At 42.0% G+C, this 24,062-nt stretch overlaps 1 protein-coding gene across 1 annotated transcript in view; it reads left to right on the forward strand.

Moving 5' to 3' along the window:
* MYOM3 (myomesin 3) overlaps nucleotides 1-24,062 on the forward strand; it is a 198,132-nt gene that overhangs the window by 52,157 nt on the left and 121,913 nt on the right. The window contains exon 6 of the mRNA XM_073615489.1: nucleotides 18,947-19,042. Within this exon, the coding sequence (XP_073471590.1) occupies nucleotides 18,947-19,042 (96 nt within the window). The remainder of the gene's footprint in view (nucleotides 1-18,946; nucleotides 19,043-24,062) is intronic.

The raw sequence follows: 24,062 nt of genomic DNA on the forward strand, positions 1-24,062 counted from the left end.
AATGTTTCTTACATTGGTGGTCAGAGAGAATAATGTTTCTTACATCGGTGGTCAACGGGAAGAATGCTCCTTACATTGGTGGCCTGTAGAAAGAATGTCCCTTACAATGGTGATCAGTGGGAAGAATGCTCCTTACATTGGTGGTCAGTGGGAAGAATGCTCCTTACATTGGTGATCAGTGGGAAGAATGCTCCTTACATTGGTGGCCTGTAGAAAGAATGTCCCTTACAATGGTGATCAGTGGGAAAAATGCTTCTTACATTGGTGGTCAGTGGGAAGAATGCTCCTTACATTGGGGGTCAGTGGGAAGAATGCTCCTTACATTGGTGGTCAGTGGGAAGAATGCTCCTTACATTGGTGGCCTGTAGAAAGAATGTCTCTTACAATGGTGATCAGTGGGAAGAATGCTCCTTACATTGGTGGTCAGTGGGAAGAATGTTCCTTACATTGGTGGTCAGCAGAAAGAATGTTCCTTACATTGGTGGTCAGCAGAAAGAATGTTCCTTACATTGGTGGTCAGTGAGAAAAATATTCCTCACATTGGTGGTCAGAGAGAATAATGTTTCTTACATTGGTGGTCAGAGAGAATAATGTTTCTTACATTGGTGGTCAACGGGAAGAATGCTCCTTACATTGGTGGCCTGTAGAAAGAATGTCCCTTACATTGGTGATCAGTGGGAAGAATGCTCCTTACATTGGTGGTCAGTGGGAAGAATGCTCCTTACATTGGTGGTCAGTGGGAAGAATGCTTCTTACATTGGTGGCCTGTAGAAAGAATGTCCCTTACAATAGTGATCAGTGGGAAGAATGCTCCTTACATTGGTGGTCAGTGAAAATGATATAAAGTAAATAAAAATTATTTAAAGCACACCCATGACCCCCACTCTATACTCTATACATGCTCTATATGAAAAGCTTTATGTGGGACAAGCACATGTATGTAAACAATAATAGCACCACACATGTTTGGTATCGTCGGGAACGTTGGAGTAAGAGCAATTCTAGGGCCATAATTTTGTAACATTCTGGACAGAGCTTTTTATTTTTTGTATATTTTTTATCAAACTGTTCAGCTAAGAAGACATTTGTTGCACCTGTTATATTGTGTTCATTTATTAAATCCTTAATTTTGGAAATGTACCATTGTTGCACTTTCTTTAATGTAAGTTTATTTTACCTTATATTCTATAATAAACATTTATTTTGAACATGCAAAGAAATTCTGTGACGAACACATGTAGTGTGGGCAGTGCAATATGTAGGTGGGGATTTTGTGAGTGTGGCTTGAGTGTGGGCAGGGACAGGGGGCCCCAGGATCTCCTATTGCCCGGGGTTGTCAGTCCGCCCCTGGGTGAGAGTAGGTTTAGTCTTTGTCAGATTTTGCCTGAACTTGCACTATAAGACCCAGTTAATGAGCTGTGTTGGGTGTTCGCCACTTTGTGTTCATTACAAAAATTTTGACTCTTTTTCTGGTACATAACATAATAAAATAGGATTGAATGAACAATGTCTCAATTAAAATGCATTTTAAAATTAATCTGATTGCAGGGGCTAACAATACTAAGGGATTTATATCTCAATGTTACAGTATGTTACTACAAAACTTTTTAAGTAAACACCCTTTAGGAATGCTGGCCAAGAGGGAGAGGGATGTTGGCCCGCTTGATGGAGATCAATGGGAAGAGGAGGTGTTGCAGGCGGTACCTACCTGCTCTTTAAACGTTACGCAGAGATTGACACAACTATATATTGTCTTAAGTGTATACTATACCCCTCATAGACTATATGCTATGGGTCTTCGACCCACCCCACTCTGTACCAGATGCAAAAGAGAACACGGGGACCTGATTCACCTACTGTGGAGGTGCCCAAAGCTCCACCCCTATTGGAAGGGGGTGGTGGGTATTTTAGGTTACGATGCCCACAGATCCAAAACACTGTCTGCTTAATGTAATAGATGAGCTGGGATGGGAGGTAAGTACTAAAGTGGCAATTACTAGAGCTATGTTTGTGGCACGGAAACTAATAATGACACATTGGATTTCAGAAGAGCCTCCTGCTCTTAAAGAATGGATTAATGCTGTAGGGGAACTGTTGCGGAAGGAAAAAATAATCTACCAACACAGAGGTTGCCCACAGAAGTTCGAGGAACTATGGGGGCTATGGCTGAATGTTCCTGGGCTTGCCCCGGTGGATTTGGTCGTGGGCAGATTGTTGGGTATGGGGATGTGAGGTACTAAATGTCATACAGATAGAACCTCTCCTTTCTGTTATATATACCCTTATTTAACTTGCTCTTTTCCTCTATTTACTGGGGGACGCTAGGGTTTAAAAAGGGATTATAATGTGTCCCCAAGCTAAGTAAATAAGCAAATCAATGACTCAAGAAATGCTAGATCAATAGTGCAGTCTGCAGTGCATGCAATTGAGATATCACCTATGGTAAAATGTATCATTGAATATACTTGTAATGTCGGTATGTTTTTCTCAATAAAAACTTGTTTTTGGATAAAAAAAAAAAATGCATTTTAAAAAGCTTTGTTTTTATTAATAGTAACAATAATAATAAAAATAACACATTAATGAACATATTTATTTATATACCTTATAGTTTACTACAGCAGCTGTTAAGCAAACATATACTAAACACCTGCTGAAAGGATGGTAAAAGCAGCATTAAAGGGAGTTGAAGCCACAGATTCCTTTGAACAACAAAGTTACACAATAATAAAAACCACTGCCGTTACAGAGTAGTGAAACTAGGGGAAACAAATATATACTTGTTTCCCAACTGTAGCTGGAAACTTCCTCTCAGTACAGCGCAAAATTTTCAGTCACACCATCTCAGCTTGAATTGGATCAGGGACCTCTCATGGCTTTTCTTACTGACAAAATCTGAATATTTACAGAGCGCATTGTTTTACTGACAACCTGAAATAAGAAGGAAACTCCCATTTAGAAATTAGAAAAGAGAATTGATATTTAAAGAATATAAACAATATGTAAACATTAACAATACCCATGCCTGGGGTATTGCCCAAGTACCGGCTGTTATGCCACTTACCCAAATACTACCTTACCTTATTTAAATAATTCAAACCAGACATACTTCTTTGGGTTTAAATGGCCATAGCAGCTCTTTATTAAAATAACCAACCATAAAACTACTTTATTACATAATTTAAAAAACGGTAATAACAGAAAAAACATACCATAACCTCTCTGACTGAATGTAACTGCCTAGGATTTGTGAAGGCACCCTTTACTGACCAACTAACTGTATCTGGCACCACCTTGCCTCCACAGCCCCCAGCCACAACTTACGCCTGCTTAGGGACAATTGTTTGGCAAATTCACCAGCCGATACAGCCAACTGCCCCACCACCTATTAATTCCGCCTTATTAGGGCAGGTACACCCATACCAGAGATGGGCCCAACCTATCGTTCTCCAAAGAACATAACCATCCCTACCTTCAAAAACCCTATGACCTCTGCCTGCTGCCACAACACCGTGCAATCCCTGTCTATATGATAACATTAATAGAACAGAACTAAATAAACACCCCGCTGCCTGCCACAGCAAAATGGGGTGGGAGAGCGGGAGAATCTTGTCTGTTGCTGCCCTCTGGTCCAAGTGATACTAGAGGGTCGTCTCCCACCTAGGAACCCCTTAGGACCACCTTGTCCACACCCTGCCTCACCCTAATATCCTCCAATGAGGTAATACTTAATAATGATCCCTCCTATTAACTGAACTTATTTTTTAACCCCTACCTTACTATAGCCTTTCTGGTGAAACCCCATCATGTAGGCCCTACACTTAAGCTTCGCCTGAGCTCCTGGCCTATACTTAACATGTAATTTGCCAGGCTTTACAATGAAAAATTCAAAAACAGCATGACAAATGTGAGCATGACTAGGATAATGAAAGACCTGGGGAGTCCAGGGATGGAGCACAAAAAGAAGTCCTGTGGCAAGCAGTGGTCATGCTCAGGTTTGGCAGATCCGGCCTCCATCCTCTTCATACAGGGGCAAATGGTGCTGGGCAGAGAAGGTCACAGACATCCTGAACTGACAGTCACTATATTTTCTCCCGTCCATGGACTTTAATGAATGGGAGAAATGAGACTGTTTTTTACAAACTGTCTGTGAAAATACAGATGGTTGGCAACTCTGGATTGGATGCAACTCTGGATAATTATCGAGCTCATATATTATTCTTATACCTAAGTCACAGGCACAGTACATCCCAACTTTGCAGTGCTTTCTACAGTCTGATGACTTGCAGTGTTTACCACAGGATGACATAAATTAGGCTTTCTCAGTATCTTAACCACTTCAGCCCAGAAGGATTTACCCACTTCCTGACCAGGCTATTTTTGCAATACGGCACTGCGTCGCTTTAACTGACAATTGCACGGTTGTGCGATGTTGTGCCCAAACTAAATTGATATCCTTTTTTCTCACAAATAGAGCTTTCTTTTGATGGTATTTGATCCCCTCTGTGATTTCTTTTTTTTGCACTATAAACAAAAAAGGGACAATTTTGAAAAAAAACCAATATTTTTTGCTATAATAAATATAAAAAAAAAATGACAAAAAAACAAAATTTCTTCCTTAGTTTAGGCCAATATGTATTCTGCTACATATTTTTGGTAAAAAAAATCCCAATTAGCTTATATTGATTGGTTTGCGCAAAAGTTATCACGTCTACAAAATAGGGGATAGATTTATGGAATTTTTATTATTATAATTTTTTTTACTAGTAATGGCAGTGATCAGCAATTTTTAGCGGGACTGCGACATTGCGGTGGACAGATAGGACACGTTTGACATTTTATTGGGACCAGTGACATTTATAGAGGGATCAGTGCTATAAAAATGCACTGATTACTGTATAAATGACACTGGCAGGGAAGGGTTAACACTAGTCATGATCAAGGGGTTAAATTTGTTCCCTGGGAGGTGTTTCTAACTGTATGGGGGCTGGGTTGAATGGAGGGGAAGAGAGAGATTGCTGTTCCTAATCACTAGGAACAGACGATCTCACGCTACTCCCCTGACAGAACTGGGATCTGTTTGTTTACACTGGCAGATCCCCATTCTGCCTCTCTATGGAGCGATTGCGGGTGGCCGGTGGGCATCGAGTCCGCCGGACCCACTGGTTGGCTCCCCCACTAGCGAATGGGACAGACCGCCGTGTATGCGCCCGATGTACGATGACGGTGATTCGCGCAGCCGAGCCAACCTGCCGCAGAACAACTGCAGCAGCTGTTCGGCAAGTGGTTAAACAATAGGCACAGTGTATTTACTAATTAACAATGTATACTACAGTGCCATAATAATTCTTTTTGCTTGTCCTTTTTAACCCCTAGGTGCCAAGCGCACACAAATATGTGGCCTCCCGACAGCCGGGCCTTGGTGCTGAGTGGCCTCATATTTACGTGCAATAATGGCAATAGCACTGTGCCAAGAGCGCACACCCTGTGGGCTTCTGGCACAGTTATTGGCGGCTAACTGAAAGCTCCCATTCGCTGTTTGCGATAGAGAGCTTTATAATCATGTGACCACTATAAGCCCCGCCCGCCTCTGGGCTTTCCTAACCCCTAAAGGGTCGGCAGGTGCCGGATCTAAAAGGTTAAAGTGGTTGTAAAGCCACTTTGTTTTCTTACTAGAATCCCCTGTGTTAGATTAAGTTATGTGCCCCAGTATATGTTCTTTATAAAAAATATGCCGCTTTATACCCTATTTCAGAGTGCAGCTCAGCGCTCACATGACCGCACACCTCTCTCCTCCCCCCGATCTGAGAACTACAGCGGGAGGGGCTGAGAATTCCCTGCTGATGTCAGCCAGGAGGAGAGGAGGAGAGGAGGAAAGCGGCGGTTGAAAACGTGACCACTGATCGGTGCTCTGAAATAAGGTACAAAGCTACATATTTTTTTATAAAGAACATACACTGGGCCACATAACATAATCTAACACTGGGGATTCTAGTAAGAAAACACAGTTATTTTAGCAGAAGGGGAGGGGCAGGGAGCAGATCATCAGAGACTAGCTGACAGGCAGGGAGGGAGCAGGAGAAGGGGAGAGAGGAGAGACAGCGGGGTGACGGAGGTGCGTAAACTGACCACGGTATTATGGATCAGCAGCCAAATTATAAACACTGTGCTGTTATTCATGCTATAAAGTAACAAGATCATTTTTTTTTTTTTTTAGGGTTACAATCGCTTTAACTAAGGTTTAGTGACATCACCACTGATATTCATAAAAGCTATTAGCCATAAGGCAGGGTTGCACTGTTATATGTGTGTGTGTGTGTGTGTGTTTGTGTGATTCTAACACAAAAGTAAAGTTCTCCAATGCACATATACAGCATTCACTGAGATTTTTAGTATGCAGTAACAAGAATTATTTATTGTTAGATTAGTAATCTGTTATTTTTTTATCTGAGGGTTGTTACAAGAAGGTAAAGCTCACGATACCCCAAGCTTCTGCACTAACCTGGAGCGTCCCTAGTAAAGCTGAAAGCATATTCCAGCTAGGCTGCAACCAACCTGAGCTCTGTTTATATTTTTATGGGTTACATAGTTACATAGTTACATAGTAGGTGAGGTTGAAAAAAGACACACGTCCATCAAGTCCAACCTATGTGTGTGATTATGTGTCAGTATTACCTTACATATCCCTGTATGTTGCGGTCATTCAGGTGATTATCTAATAGTTTCTTGAAGCTATCAATGCTCCCCGCTGAGACCACCGCCTGTGGAAGGGAATTCCACATCCTTACCGCTCTTACAGTAAAGAACCCTCTACGTAGTTTAAGGTTAAACCTCTTTTCTTCTAATTTTAATGAGTGGCCCCGAGTCTTATTAAACTCTCTTCTGCGAAAAAGTTTTATCCCTATTGTGGGGTCACCAGTACAGTATTTGTAAATTGAAATCATATCCCCTCTCAAGCGTCTCTTCTCCAGAGAGAATAAGTTCAACGCTCGCAACCTTTCCTCATAACTAAGATCCTCCAGACCCTTTATTAGCTTTGTTGCCCTTCTTTGTACTCGCTCCATTTCCAGTACATCCTTCCTGAGGACTGGTGCCCAGAACTGGACAGCATACTCCAGGTGCGGCCGGACCAGAGTCTTGTAGAGCGGGAGAATTATCGTTTTATCTCTGGAGTTGATCCCCCTTTTAATACATGCCAATATTCTGTTTGCCTTATTAGCAGCAGCTTGGCATTGCATGCCATTGCTGAGCCTATCATCTACTAGGACCCCCAGGTCCTTTTCCATCCTAGATTCCCCCAGAGGTTCTCCCCCCAGTGTATAGATTGCATTCATATTTTTGCCACCCAAATGCATTATTTTACATTTTTCTACATTGAACCTCATTTGCCATGTAGTCGCCCACCCCATTAATTTGTTCAGGTCTTTTTGCAAGGTTTCCACATCCTGCGGAGAAGTTATTGCCCTGCTTAGCTTAGTATCGTCTGCAAATACAGAGATTGAACTGTTTATCCCATCCTCCAGATCGTTTATAAACAAATTAAATAGGATTGGTCCCAGCACAGAACCCTGGGGAACCCCACTACCCACCCCTGACCATTCTGAGTACTCCCCATTTATCACCACCCTCTGAACACGCCCTTGTAGCCAGTTTTCAATCCAGGTACTCACCCTATGGTCCATGCCAACGGACCCTATTTTGTACAGTAAACGTTTATGGGGAAATGTGTCAAATGCTTTTGCAAAATCCAGATACACCACATCTACGGGCCTTCCTTTATCTAGATGGCAACTCACCTCCTCATAGAAGGTTAATAGATTGGTTTGGCAAGAACGATTCTTCATGAATCCATGCTGATTACTGCTAATGATATCGTTCTTATTACTAAAATCTTGTATATAGTCCCTTATCATCCCCTCCAAGATTTTACATACTATTGATGTTAGGCTAACTGGTCTGTAATTCCCAGGGATGTTTTTTGGGCCCTTTTTAAATATTGGTGCTACATTGGCTTTTCTCCAATCAGCTGGTACCATTCCAGTCAATAGACTGTCTGTAAAAATTAGGAACAACGGTCTGGCAATCACCTGACTGAGTTCCCTAAGTACCCTCGGATGCAAGCCATCTGGTCCCGGTGATTTATTAATGTTAAGTTTCTCAAGTCTAATTTTAATTCCGTCCTCTGTTAACCATGGAGGTGCTTCCTGTGTTGTGTCATGAGGATAAACACTGCAGTTTTGGTTACTGAAGCCCCCCGATTCACTCATGAAGACTGAGGAGAAGAATAAATTCAATACCTTTGCCATCTCCCCATCCTTTGTAACCAGATGTCCTTCCTCGTTCTTTATGGGGCCAATATGGTCTGTCCTCCCTTTTTTACTGTTTACATACTTAAAGAATTTCTTGGGATTTTTTTTGCTCTCCTCCGCTATGTGTCTTTCATGTTCTATCTTAGCCGTCCTAATTGCACCCTTACATTTCTTATTGCATTCTTTATAAAGTCTGAATGCTGAGGATGATCCCTCAACCTTGTATTTTTTGAAGGCCTTCTCCTTTGCTTTTATATGCATTTTTACATTGGAGTTAAGCCATCCAGGATTTTTGTTCGCTCTTTTAAATTTATTACCCAATGGGATACATTGGCTAATGCCCTTATTTAATATGCTCTTAAAGCAAACCCATCTCTCCTCCGTATTCTTTGTTCCTAATATTTTATCCCAATTTATGCCTTTTAGCAAGGTTTGTAGTTTAGGGAAGTTGGCTCTTTTGAAATTCAGTGTCTTTGTATTCCCTTTATGTTTCCTATTTGTGTGATTTATACTGAAACTAATTGACCTGTGATCGCTGTTACCTAAATTGCCCCGTATTTCCACATCTGTGATCAGGTCTGTATTGTTGGTAATCAGTAGATCCAGTAATGTTTTATTTCTAGTTGGTGCGTCTACCATCTGACCCATAAAATTGTCCTGCAAGACATTAAGGAACTGGCGAGCCTTAAATGAATGCGCGGTTCCCTCCGCCCAGTCTATGTCTGGATAATTAAAATCCCCCATTATGATAACACTTCCCATCCTTGCTGCTAATCCAATTTGTGATAGGAGATCCGTCTCCACTTCCTCCTTCAGGTTAGGGGGCCTATAGCATACTCCCAGTATTATTTTCCCCTTAGCTTCATCCCTTTGGAGCTCTACCCATAAGGATTCCACCTCCTCTCTAGCTCCCTCAGTGATGTCATCTCTCACATTCGCTTGTACATTATTCTTGATATATAGGCATACCCCTCCCCCTTTTTTACCCTCTCTATCCTTGCGGTATAGGGTATACCCTTGAATGTTTGCCAGCCAATCATGAGAGCTGTTGAACCAGGTCTCTGAAATTCCCACAAAATCCAAATCCTCCTTGTACAACAGTATCTCTAGTTCACCCATCTTGTCCGCCATGCTCCTGGCATTGGTGAACATGCCACATAGTTTAGACCGGTCGCATATTGTCCTCGTATTGGGTGTTTCAAAATTGCAACTAGGACTTGCTACTATACTCACCTTGTGTTTTTGTGCTTTGGTTAACCTACCACTAATGCCCCCAACACTACCCTCTGGAATATCATCCGCACTGGCTATCACTGTCTCTGGACCCTCCCCCCCATCGCTTAGTTTAAAAACCCCTCTAACTTTTTGGCCATCTTCATTCCCAGCAGATATGCACCCTCCTCATTTAGGTGCAGTCCGTCCCTTCTATAGTACCGGTTACCGACTGAGAAGTCGGCCCAGTCCTCCAGGAACCCAAACCCCTCCTTACTACACCAGCTCTTCAGCCACTTGTTTACTTCCCTAATCTCCCTCTGCCTTTCTGGTGTGGCTCGATGTACCGGTAGTATTCCTGAGAATACTACCTTGGAGGTCCTTTTCCTCAATTTAGCACCTAAGTCCCTAAAATCGTTCTTTAGGACACTCCATCTGCCTCTGACTTTGTCATTGGTGCCAATGTGCACCATGACAGCCGGGTCTTCCCCAGCCCCTCCCAGTAATCTGTCCACAAGATCCGTGATGTGCCGAACCCGAGCGCCCGGTAGACAACATACTGTTCGGCGCTTCAGGTCTTGGTTACAGATTGCCCGCTCTGTCCTTCTAAGAATTGAGTCCCCTACCACCAGAATCTGTCTTTCCTTTCCCTTTGCTGCCCCCCCACTCTCACTGGAGGAGTTCTTCCCCTGGCAGCTAGGAGAGTCCCTCATCTCCAGCAGTGCTGGTCCCTGACTGGTTTCACCAATGACACTCAATGGAGCGTACTTATTGGGATGCTCCAGTCCTGGATCGGCCTCTCTGGCACTTCCCCCTCTACCCCTCCTGACTGTCACCCATCTACTCTTTGCTAGTGCCTGCGCCTCTTTGTCTCCACCCGCCTCTGTGCTGGCCCCTGCCGGCACCTGCCATGTACATTCCTGGCTCACCTTTAGTATGGAGGGTTCTGCTAGTTCTCCTAATCTCAGTTGATTGATTGCTTCTGCCTGCCCGGGCATACCATGGGTTGCAGGAAAGAAATTCACTCAATACCCACATCAACACAGACAGTGTTAATGCGGGAATCCCTCCTTCCAGGCTATTGTCTTCTCCCAGCAGGGGAAAGGGGGAAGCCAAGAATCAGGCAGGCTGGTTGTACCCAAGTTGATCCATTGTACATTTAGCCATTATCAGTTTGAATCTCGGCCGGTTCCTGATGAACTGGCCGAGATTCAAACCCTGTATGGCCAGCTTTACTGTTGAGGAAGTCTCAGTCTGTACCTTGGAGTCCCTGATGCAGAGATGTATGCTCACCCTTGCAACACAGCCCATGGTAACAGAGTAATAAGCTACCAGGGCTGTGAATCTGTGCATGGGGGCTTGACAGGAATTTGCCAAAGGATAGTCAAGGTAAAGCCATAGTCAGGGATTCCAGAAGACAAAATAAACGATAAGCAGGGCCAGGGTCAGAAGCCGGAGTCAGTCTTGGAACGCTGTAACAGGAACACAGGAACCTTTGGCACCTTTTGGAACCTTTGGCAAAACAGGAAACAAGAACTGAATGAACTGAAGGCCCTCAGAGTGAGGCAGCCTTTTATACCCAGCAAAGTAGGTAACCTGTCTCAGCTGATCCAAAAGTGACAGGTGCAATCAGAGTATCGCCCTCAGTACTTCATGCTGAAATAGGCATAGTTGGAAAGCAGGCTGAAAGGAACTGAGGTGTGGCTCAGAGGTGAAGCAACAGGAGCACTAAACGGAAGGCCATGAGTTCAAAACCAGCCAGGGTCCCCTGGGATACGACCCCGTCTGGCCGTCTGCTTGGCACGGTAGGGACCATGACACAGTCATCAGTGTGGGAAGGACAATTACTGAGTTGTAGATATTTATCTGACCCAACCAATCCCTGAGGTCCCCTAAAGTCTTATTTTAGAGGTATGGTTTGGGGGATGATAAATATTTGAGGCACCTTAACAGAGTGTTGTGGCTCTCCTGGGCTTCTGCCTGGAGAGGAAGTCTGTGATATACTGGAATTTCAAGACGTTGGATTCTCTACTGGAGTATATATATCTGGATGGAGCTGGGCTAAAGGGTTTCTGCCTGGAAGAAACATCTGTATAGAATCTTCTTGGTAAAGAAATGTCACAAAGGAGCTGGGTGGAAGCTACAGCTGGACATTAAAAGAAAGATTAATTGCCCACAGATCAAGGTATCTTTGACTTCTATCAGAAGGTCAAAAGCCAGATTTGTTCACAACTACTCAAGTGAGACTAACTGCTCTTACAGGTCTGCCTGGCTGCTATCACAGGGCAAGCCATTACCAGGAGGCTGTTCTTACAGAGCCTACCACTGTCAGCATACCTGTCCTATTTTTGTGCTATTTTTCGGTATATAGCACCCCCTACACCCTTTCTCCTAGAATTGTGTTCAGCAATAAAAGTTTAAAGACTAATTTTTCTCCCCACTATACATCAAGAACCAGAATCTGTGATTTATATGTTAGCCTGTCACCCCTGTTAAGGGGTAATTCCACATAAACCCAAAAGGGTGAGTGTTACATACATATTTAAACTTTCAGGCTGCAGTAATAAAAATCTATCCCTAAGCATAATTAAAAAAACTCATAGTACCAAAAAGTACCAAATACTGGAAGAGAAAAAATTATGTTTGGTACAAGCTGCTTTTTTGATTCTCATGGACATATGCCAATAAATATGTAAAAGAGAAGCACAAAAACTCAGATGTAGCCTTGTGTTTTTTTCAATCACTATTGCCAATACAGTGGGTACCACAGTATGTGATTTCCATTTTGAACCTAGCTGTAAGTTACCTAAATTTGTGTTTCTCATAAGCACTCCATTAACTCGTCAATATAATGATCATCGTAGTCTGGATATTCATGTGTGAACAGCCAAACAGCCATAGAAGATGTTTTTTATTAGGTGATAACCTCTTTATTGAATTCCTTACAATGTTTGGCTGCATGAAGACTTACTACTGCCAGGGTCTTGGAACACAGGATGCAGCTGGGGGCTTAGCATGCAGGATACGGTTTCTTCCTCAGTACAGCTCACTATTCCATTAATGTACAGGTCATTCTACTTGTGCTGGTACAGCATGACCCTGTGCTAACATTTCTGTTAACACTTTAGACAAGTTCTTGGTTCGATTAAGAGTAGACTGTTAACTGATCATGAAAAAATAGGCATGCTTCTCAATTAACTTATAACAAAAGGTGGTATAAGTGTGACAATGCTCCAAAAAAAGATAAATTCGCCAGCTCTCATTATTGCTAGTTGACAATTGGCAAACCTGTTTCCAAAATTATATTAAAATCAGAAGTCTCAACTTCATATATTTAACAAAATATGAGATTAACTTGGCAAGAAAATGTACCTGTATTTTACCTAACCCTCAATTCAGAGACCCAGACTTGCTCTGGGTAGCTGGATCCCTTTTATAAGTGTATATCAAATATTGCAAAGAGAGAAAGCAGAAAGTTAGTTATCTGTCCATAGCACAAGAAAACAGTACTTCACTGTGCAAATTCAATATGTACTGATCAAATGTTTACCTATCTCACTAGTGTGCCTGTCTCCGAATTGCATATAGGAAAATCGTCATTTAACATACGTTTTTAAGATCATTAGAATCGTAAAGAGTAAGGCTGGCCAAACATTATACAATTTTCTTGTACAGTTTTCCTTTAGGCTTGGTTCACACCTATGCAAATTGGATGTGGGTTTCCCTGCATCCGATTCGCATACAGGAGAATGTGACCGGTTCACATATCTCCAGGGCGGCTCCGGAGTGCACTGCACAGAAATGCTGTCTGTCTTTGGCTCCATTTCAGGACCAAATTCAGGCAAAGATTCAGCCCTGATTCGTCCCTGAACAGGAAAATGGGAAAGCACAGTATTCCTGTGCGATCCACAGCCAGTTCCGGTGTGAACCGAGCCTAAAGCCCCATACACACATCGTGTTATCAGTTTTTCTGCTGAGTTAGTCCTTCAGATTTACCAAAACCATGTAGTGCAAGGGCCTGCCTGATTGCATACACATTGAAACGCCTATGGTTTGATCTCATATTATATGGTTTTGGTAATTCTGAAGGACTAACTCAGCAGAAAAACTGATAGTGTGTATGGGGCTTTAGATTTACCAAAACTATATAATATGAGGTTGACTCGGTTGAATTGATGATAGGCAACTCCTATCCTCATATTGATTAGTGGTTCCAAATTAATAATAACTACTGCAGTAGGGAACAGACACAAAAGATACGCTCAGCATCTTTCCAAATTACTGTTCTGCTTTATTATGACGCAATTGAAGGTTTTTATGCACATGATTACGTAGGTATCACATTAATATTACAATTGTACCATTTATGGTAACAAGGGGCGTTACATAGGCAGGCTAATTCTAATCAGGACTCGAAAGAATGTAAACATTTACTGAAAACATTATTAGTGCCGTGTGCACAGTGAGGGCAGTGTGCAATACATACAAAATACAATACAATTATATACAGAACGTACAAATTTCCATTACAATGATCACCTTTTCCAAAGTCCTGTTTCATAAGAAGTTGCCCCCTGTGGACCACTTGTTCTTCTCGTTCTGGGGTCCTTAAAGTTGAATTATTAATCCCAGCTATACTGGGCCAGAACTAGGGTGGAATCTGTGAGTTGCACAGACCCATCAAGTGTCCGGGGCTGTAAATGCAGCATCTTTAGTCACCTGGTCTGCTTCCATGTGTGAAAGTTAATATGGCTACCTCAGCAGTTTACCTGCCGAAGTAAAAACAAACTTCTGGCCCTTTAAATGGAACCAAAAGCTCTCTATGTCTCGACTATCTATATAAATATACACTCTTTTTATAGCTCACAGGCTTTGCTAAAACATGGAGCTCTGCTTCTTGAGCTGGGAAAAAAGGATCCAATGACTTTGAATACAGAGTATCCTTCTGGGTGATAAACTGCATACTCAAATCTACAAAAAATGAAATATCTGGGTCTTCAGGGAGTGTGTCCCGCACTGGGCTCACAGCAGCTGATTCCTACACCATCAATTTAACACATGCGTCTTTTCCTTTCTTTTGAATAAATGTCCACATTTTTCATTGTTAGATTTGTACATAAACAAACTCATATTTTAAACCTTTCATTAGACAAACATTTAGTTAGCTGTAAATTTGCTGCACAGAATGTCGGACCATTGACCAAAACAATATCTAACTTTGTCTAATAGCACCTTTGCATAAAAGCTACAGCTCTGATATATCGGGGTGAACCCTTCATTACTGGGTCCAGCTTGCATAAATATATTACAATGTCTTGTTTTCTATCACACTATTTGTGTAAGAACTCCAGTTTCATGTTTCAAAAGACAACTTTTTCCTGGCAATATTATAATAAATGATAACAATACCCTGCGGTCATGGAGAGATGCCCATAAATCCAAAACTATTCTTCTGCTTATACCACTTCACTTACAAGAAAAATGGGCACATCATTTCACAATCCACACATTCTGCTTTGGATTTCAAAAATAAAAATAAATAAAAACAAAAGGACCAATCTGTATGATGGACCAGAAAGCATCAAAAACTATAAAACAACTGGCTGCAGGCGGCATCTATCCTAACAGGGTGTGTGGACTTGATGTGATGGGTCTGTTATATTTAAATTTTATTTAATATTACTCTTACATCATGGACCGCACATCAAGTTTTCATCAAAAACCTTACAATATCATTTTTGTAGAAAAACTTCTTATGTATTCCATCCATCTTGGCTTTGTTAAATATTATGGCAGCTTTATTCAAAATAACAACCTCATCTTAATCTTTTTTTCTCTCAATAAGGGCTTATTGTATAAATGTAAAATTACAAAATTGTTATCTTAATCTAAACTAATCCCATTCATTACAAATTTCCTCATTAACCTCGACTTCATTTCCAACCAAAGGTTGTCTAAACCAGTTTCAATATATCTATATTATTAATAAAATTGTTAAACTCATATTAGAAATTAATACTCATTACTACTTAATTTTACTTAATTTCCCTTTTTTAAATGCACTGTTTCCACTATCAAAGGCTATTCAATTTGTGTAATACACGGTTAAATGTAACCTTCATTTTACCATGTTTGGAAAACAGATTCAAAATAATTGTGATCACATTGTTTTACCATTAGATTCGTTAACCCGGCACATTTTGTTATAAATGTTTTGTCTAAAAAACAGAAATTGGCATGGTGTCTTTCCAGCTTATCACTAACCTCTCATCCCAGCCACATTTCTTTCAGGAGAGCACAAAGGAGGGGGTCACATCTGCGTACATGACACACACAAGCAATAGAACTAAAGGTCCCAGCATTCGCACACACACACACCAATATCTCTCTAAAATCGCTTACATTTTTCCCATTTGTACACAACACATGCATATCATTCTCTCACTTTCTTTTAACTCTTTAATATTTCCCTGCCTAAATTCTGCTTTCCTTATTTTGTTTAAATAACTTTTATATCTAGCTTCTATGATCAGATGGGGAGCCAGAGTGCTCATCCCATCTTCCCTCTCTGACAACATATAAAGTATTCTGTTTTACCTCTCATTTCTCTGCTTCTGACTTTTACTAGTTGTAGTGCCTGACCCCAAATTCATCCCACAACTTAACATGAAAATGTCCCTTTCTGTCTAGTTCTAATGTCACCCTTGATCCATCCTGCTCACATAGATAGCTGTTTCTCTAGCTGTTTACTCTGCATGATTCTTAGTCCCTGTGGACTTTGGTAACCCAGTTACCCAATGTGGATCACTGTTCACTTTAACCATTAATCTAGGGGCTCAGTATAGGCGGAACCGCACCTTTGGTTCATATGTAGCGCTCCTCTTGCGCTGGGCATTTTTGAGGGTCTCTTACCCTTCATTCCCTTACTTAATTCAATGCCCATTATGACTGGCCAGTCTTCTCTCTTCTCTACTTGTGCCTATACCCTCTTGCCTCTAAACTACTTTATCTAGCAGATGTACTACATATACCTGTGAACAGCACTATTCTTCCCTTTCTTATTTATAACACTCCAATGGACAATAGACAGGGACAACATAACATATAACCACCAATCAATACAGTTCGATTAAGGGGAGTAAAATAGGTACCCTTTGTCCCGAAAATGCCTTACCGATCCAGGAAGTCTGATAACTCAAATGTAAGCAAAGGGCTTACCTCAGCCGGCTGATTATCAGAAATTCCCGGATCGTCTCAAGCTCCTCGTTTCGGATACTCAGGGTCACCTGGAATCCCCTCCTGGCTGGCTCGCCATGCTGACTCGGTTGAATTGATGATAGGCAACTCCTATCCTCATATTGATTAGTGGTTCCAAATTAATAATAACTACTGCAGTAGGGAACAGACACAAAAGATACGCTCAGCATCTTTCCAAATTACTGTTCTGCTTTATTATGACGCAATTGAAGGTTTTTATGCACATGATTACGTAGGTATCACATTAATATTACAATTGTACATTTATGGTAACAAGGGGCGTTACATAGGCAGGCTAATTCTAATCAGGACTCGAAAGAATGTAAACATTTACTGAAAACATTATTAGTGCCGTGTGCACAGTGAGGGCAGTGTGCAATACATACAAAATACAATACAATTATATACAGAACGTACAAATTTCCATTACAAGGTAAAACCCAAACAATTTTGTATGCAATCAGGCAGTCCCTTGCTCTACATTGCTGAAGGTAAATCTAAAGGAAATTAAACAAGAAAATTGTATAATGTATTGCAAGCTTAACTCCCTTTGCTGACTAAAGTACATTGCAACAAACTTTTCAAACTATTTCAACAAACTTTGCAGAAGAGTCCTACCTTTTTTTGCTTTGAAGAAATAACAGTTTGTTTCACCATGTCCTGTGCATGCTGATTCTGAATCGGAGGGACTGGTTCATAATAATCAGGTGGTGCATCCTCAGTGTTCTAATAACATTGTAGAATCCCTTTAACCTTTGGGGAGTATCTCACCAAAACTGAAATTATTATTGCAAGGGTGCCTAAAATTTGGCATGTATCTTAGTGCAGACTTCTGGGAAAATCAGAAATCAGTAAGTTAATCACAATAGCATCATCAGCTGTATACAGAAAGCCTTTAAGTTGCCATCTTGCATTGAAATTGTACAGAACATTACAGCCATGGCAGATTGAAAGGGAAAGGTAATTTTTAATAGCATTAAAGTGTTTGTTAACCTAAAAAAAAAAAAAAAAAAAAAAAAAGTGGTCTGTGATGTCCTGCCTCAGGTGTCTACGCTGGTCTGGCCTCTCAGCAGTGTAGTCAGTATGCAGCAAATGTGCTCTCATTGGTTCCCTTGGCATCAAGAGAGAGAGCCTAGCTGACCGGTTTAGAAAAACAGCTCCACTGCTCCTCCTTGACCCAGTGTCTCTTGGAAATTATAGTGCAAAGGAACCGCAAGCTCAACAATACGGTTTACTTCCTGGCAGGGCCATCTTAATGCAAGGGCACTCCTGGGCACTGCCCAGGGGCCCCAGGTACATGGGGGGCCCACAATAATCTTGCATTACATTATACTTGCCAACTGTCCCAGATTTGCTGGGACAGTCATGCTTTTTACTAAACTGTCCCGATATGGTCGTGTCCCGGGAAGTGTCCCAGAACATATACTGTGCCCTCCTGAGCCCAGTATTGTGCCCTCCTGACTCCCCGGTACTTTGAGTTGACTAGTCTTTGATTTATGGAATATTTTCCTTTTGTAAAATCTATTTTATTGAACGTACTAATGAATATATGTTTAATTCTATCAACTATTTATACTTTATTTCTTGAAATTAGGTGCGTAAATTGGGGCAAGCTGGTCGGGGCCCCAGGGCATTACTTTGCCCAGGGGCCCATGATGCTATTAAGACGGCCCTGCTTCCTGGACTTTAAATCCCATGATACTCAGCATTCTGCATAGGAATCTATAGGCTTTTGGGGCTATAATTCTCCCACTGCCAACTGGAGGGGATACTGCAACACAATATTCAGCATAACAAGAAAGTGAAAGTAAACTGATTGTAAAGAGGGAAATGTCTTATTCTGTGTTTCTGTAGTCCAGCACCTGACTACAGGTACATGTAGCAATTGTATATGCAATATTTTTATTTTGTTTTTGTTATATTGTTTTCCATGAAAGTAGCGTTAACCTTTAAAGGTTGCTCTTGGCTACTTAACTTTAGAGATTATCTCTGCTCTGTTTAAAAAATGATCTCTGCTCTCTCTTATTAAAAAAACCTATGAAATGTGGGTTATCATTTTTTGGTAAATGTCACCTGATGATAAAATAAGGTTGCACTTGCAACTTTTTGGTGAGCTTAAGAAAAAGGTCTAGTGACCAATTCAAGTAACCATTTACTACATTTTTTAGGTTTAAAAATGGCCAGCTTATTGAACTGAGAACATCACCTCCTGGAAAATACAGGATACTTAATGAATATGGCATGCTTACCTTAGAGATCCGCAGGTAAGATCACATGGACAAAAAGTAAATGTTTAGGTTACAGCGACTTGTTTATTCCTAATTAGCCGTAAAATAGGCATGTGGAGTAGACAGAAAACAAGGTTTCAATTTATCCTTTTAGCGCTTTTACACCCATGTGCCTTGCTAATGGTATATAGAATGCATATACTGCCATCTGGTGGATACATTTAGCTGTAACACTAACTGTTATGAAAATCTATATTATAATAAAAAGATATTATCCATACTTTATAGATAGTGAATTGAACACAGGTCCATATAATACAAATAACTTGGTATAACCAGACATAGGAAAAGCATAACTTAGTGATGGTATGACATGAAAGATTAGCTAGCTGCCTTGCTGTTATAAAAAAAAAATCAAGGCTGTCATTTAAAACTTTTACCTAAATGATTTTCTTCTCAGTGATAATAACCAGCACATTTTACTAAAATTATCTACATCTAAACATAAGCATTGATCAAAGATGTTGCACAACATATTTAAAAAAGTATACTTACAGTATCTCACAAAAGTGAGTGCACCCCTCACATTTTTGTAAATTTTTTATTCTATCTTTTCATGTGACAACACTGAAGAAATTAAACTTTGCTACAATGTAAAGTAGTGAGTGTACAGCTTGCATAACAGTGTAAATTTGCTGTGCCCTCAAAATAACTCAACACACAGCCATTAATGTCTAAACCACTGGCAACAAAGGTGAGTACACCCCTAAGTGAAAATGTCCAAATTGAGCCCAAAGTGTCAATATTTTGTGTGGCCACCATTATTTTCCAGCACTGCCTTAACCATCTTGGGCATGGAGTTCACCAGAGCTTTACAGGGTGCCACTGGAGTCCTTTTCCACTCCTCCATGACGACATCACGGAGCTGGTGGATGTTAGAGACCTTGTGCTCTTCCACCTTCCATTTGAGAATGCCCCACAGATGCTCAATAGGGTTTGGTCTAGAGACATGCTTTACCCTCAGCTTCTTTAGCAAGTCACTGGTCGTCTTGGAGGTGTGTTTGGGGTCGTTATGTTGGAATACTGGCCTGCGTCCCAGTGTCCGAAGGGAGGGGATCATGCTCTGCTTCAGTATGTCACAGTACATGTTGGCATTCATGGTTCCCTCAATGGGTAGCTCCCCAGTACCGGCAGCAATCATGCAGCCCCAGACCATGACACTCCCACCACCATGCTTGACTGTAGGCAAGACACACTTGTCTTTGTACTCCTCACCTGGTTGCCACCACACACACACACTTGACACCTAGAAAATGGAAGGTGGTGGAGCGCAAGGTCTCTAACATCCACTAGCTCCGTGATGTCGTCATGGAGGAGTGGAAGAGGACTCCAGTGGCACCCTGTAAAGCTCTGGTGAACTCCATGCCCAAGAGGGTTAAGGCAGTGCTGGAAAATAATGGAGGCCACACAAAATATTGACACTTTGGGCTCAATTTTTACTTAGGGGTGTACTCGCTTTTGTTGCTAGCAGTTTAGACATTAATGGCTGTGTGTGAGTTATTTTGAGGGGACAGCAAATTTACACTGTTATACAAGCTGTACACTCACTACTTTACATTGTAGGACTTTTTTACTCTCTTACTAAATATACACGGTGCTATAGATTCAACTTTTTCGTTTTATATATATATATATATATATATATATTTATTTATTTATTTATGGTCGTGGCCCTATGACCGAGACAGATATGGATCACATAAACATACGACAAGACTTGCAGCATAAATAGACCTGAGACGATAAAAGTGTGCCTTTTATCGTCTGGTCGGTATGCCAAGAAAAGGGGGCATACCCAAGATAAGTAATGTGTGATTATGAAGAAGAATGTGCTGAGAAGTGCCCTGAAAAAGGGAAAGGGAGGGAGGGTATCATGCACTGGAACGGACAAGGAGCATGGGCGAGTGGGCTGCTTAAATATCCCTGGGGCTCCTCCCATAAATTCAGGCCACCATACTGGCCTTCTTATTTGTGGTCGTGGCCCTATGACCGAGACAGATATGGATCATATAAACATGCGACAAGACTTGCATTATAAATAGACCTGAAGTGTGCCTTGGTCGTCTGGTCGGAAAGAAAAGGGGGCAAAAATATCCAGATAGGGGAGTAACTCTTTATTGGTTCTGTCATTATTAAGCAAGCTTGGTGAAGGCCTGTGCCATTTCCACCTAAGGATTTGGGATGTATGTAGCGAAGCAAGAGGACTTCCAGTTGTCTAATTTCTTGATCACATGGTCTGGTACCCCATGCTTGGGATGCAGCTCAGGCTTCACCAATCTGAAAGAAATGTCCAGAGAACCAACCCAGGACAAGGCCCAAATTGACTAGTTGGATCATGACATACCTGATAAACTGGCTGCCACTCAGGGGGCTGGTCAGAAAAGGCAACAAGGGGCTATGGTCTAAATGGCTTGGTAGATAAGACAGTAGTAGGTAGAGTACTGTTACTGGGCACCAGGCGTTGCTAGTCTGAAAAAGGCTGATGTCAACCCGGGACCAGTTCCTTGAGTTTTGGAGACTGCAAGATGAAGGACGGATAAAACGGTTTAAAAGTGGGTCAGGTGACGTCTGTACAGTATCTGACTTCTGGTGCCGTTAAAGGTGAATTCGATGGCCGCTTGGAGGACTAGTCTGGGGAATTTGTAAGGATGTCCCTAAAGATGGCACTTGTGATGGGTAACAATGGGGAAAAGGGGGAAGGGAAAAATTGGGACTTTGAATGAGGCCATGGCCTGGTAAGGTCAAGCGCCTCCATCCCTATCAAAATGAGAAGTAGGAGCAAAGGGGTGGGGCTTTAACCACTTGCCAAGCAGTCGTCGTCATTATACTGCGGCAGGTCGGCACGATCCCGCGAACTGTCGTAGCTGCACGTTGGCTCCTTTAAGTGGGATAGCAGGCGCACACGCACGCCCGCTGCATTGAGGGGGGTGCCAATGCTCATGGCCGGCGGTCGCAATGACCACCGGCCATGCGCGATCGCGGGCATGAGAGGCAGAACAGGGATGTGTGAACATCCCTGTTCTGTGAGGAGAGGAGAGGCAGATCGTGAGTTCCTAATAGCTAGGAACCACGATCTGTCATCTTCTCTAGTCAGTCCCCTACCCCCACAGTTTGAACACACACTAGGGAACACAGTTAACCCCTTGATCGCCCCCATAGTGTTAACCCCTTCCCTGCCAGTGACATTTACACAGTAATCAGTGCATTTTTATAGCACTGATCTCTGTATAATTGTCAATGGTTTCAAAAATGTGTGCAGTCCCGATAAAAATCGCAGATCACCGCCATTACTAGTAAAAAAAATAATTTAAAAAATGCCATAAATCTATCCCCAATTTTGTAGATGCTATTTTGAGTAAACCAATCAATATATGCTTATTGTGATTTTTATTACCAAAAATATTTAGAAGAATACATATCGGCCTAAGAACTACAGAAGAACTACACACCTGACTGGTGCCTTAGTAGCGAGGTTCTGATACAGATCGTAACTCGTGGACCGGAAACCCTGTAGTGAGGGCGGTATAAGTGTAACATATATATTCCCTTTACCTGAAATGAACTGTCCCACCCCTGTTATGCGACTGGCCCTGGTGAAGATGGGATCCCTATGTTTTTGTTTTTTTACTAGGGAGATAACGTCCAACTTGGTGCAGGACGGAACCTGATCTTGACTGACCTAAGGGAGAAATGACAGAGAAAACAATGAGTGGCTCGCATGCCACTGGAGATGAATGGGCAACTGAGTGCGGCTAAATGTTGGGTGGCTGATTGCACCACTGGACTGTGCTTGCAATGATTGAAAGAAGTTATGCTTGTTATGCGTGCTTGCACTTAGGTGCATGCAGCAAGATGTTTGTGCTACTGGAGACGTGGTTGCAATGATTGCAAGTGTCTCAAATATTTTCAGGTGTCTGTTCTGCAAGAGACGTGGTTACACAGATTGTAAGCGTCTGTGCTGCAGGAGACGTGGTTGCAAGTGTCTCTGGAGACGTGGTTGCAAGGACTGCAAGTGTCTCAAAGATTTGCAGTTATCTGTGCTGCAGGAGACGTGGTTACATAGACTGCAAGTGTCTGTGCTGCAGGAGACGTGGTTGCAATGGGTTACAAGTGTCTGGGATGCAGCGGACATGGTTGTAATGTTTACAAGTTTCTGGGATGCTGTAGACGTGGTTGCAAGTGTCTGTGCTGCAGGAGACGTGGTTACAACGACTGCAAGTGTCTGTGCTGCAGGAGACGTGGTTGCAACGGGTCACAAGTGTCCGAGTAGCAAAAGGTGGCCTTTGGTAGGCAAAGAAAGAAAAGATAGGAGAATTTTGATTGTGTAGGACTAAAACTGCAACCCTAACCGGTTGTGGCTGTGCTCTTATGGTGTGAGAAAATTTATCAGATACGAATTGTAGTACCGTGAGGTGGCTAGAATCGAATTGGACTGTTACGGGTATTGTTGTGTATGGTGTAAGCGATATGAATCGTTGTGCCGCTGATGTGACTGGATTCGAATTGGATTATGATGAACAAATGGATCCCATATGAATCTGTTGTGGGGTAGAACGGTAGTTAGGGTAGGTGCCTAAGCAGGGTAAATGAGGTAGGCCGATGCGAAATGGTAGGTAGGGTAAAAGACACGATCCGAATCGATGTGCAAAGCATCCAGTACGAAGCTTTGTTCCGCCAACGCACATAGGTTTGAATCAGACTATAGTGGGTGTGCAATGTTTCCGATACGAATCGGTTGTAGAGTGTATGACATGACTCCGATACGAGTCGGACTGTGGAGAGTGTTTAGGGTGCCGCCCCCCACTCTAAAAACAAACACATATCAACCACCCAGCCCCCCCAGGCTAATCAAAGTGCAGACAAGGCACCAGGTGGGCCTAACTACCACATCAATCAGCCACAGAACCCATAGACAGTGAATCCTGGAACCAGTGAAGCCTGTTTTAAGTAATATCGGACAAGGACCGACAGCGACTCTGAGGCTTGGATCTACTAA

The sequence above is a fragment of the Aquarana catesbeiana genome, linkage group LG02, assembly GCF_042186555.1.
Source record: "Aquarana catesbeiana isolate 2022-GZ linkage group LG02, ASM4218655v1, whole genome shotgun sequence".
Classification (NCBI taxonomy): domain Eukaryota; kingdom Metazoa; phylum Chordata; class Amphibia; order Anura; family Ranidae; genus Aquarana; species Aquarana catesbeiana.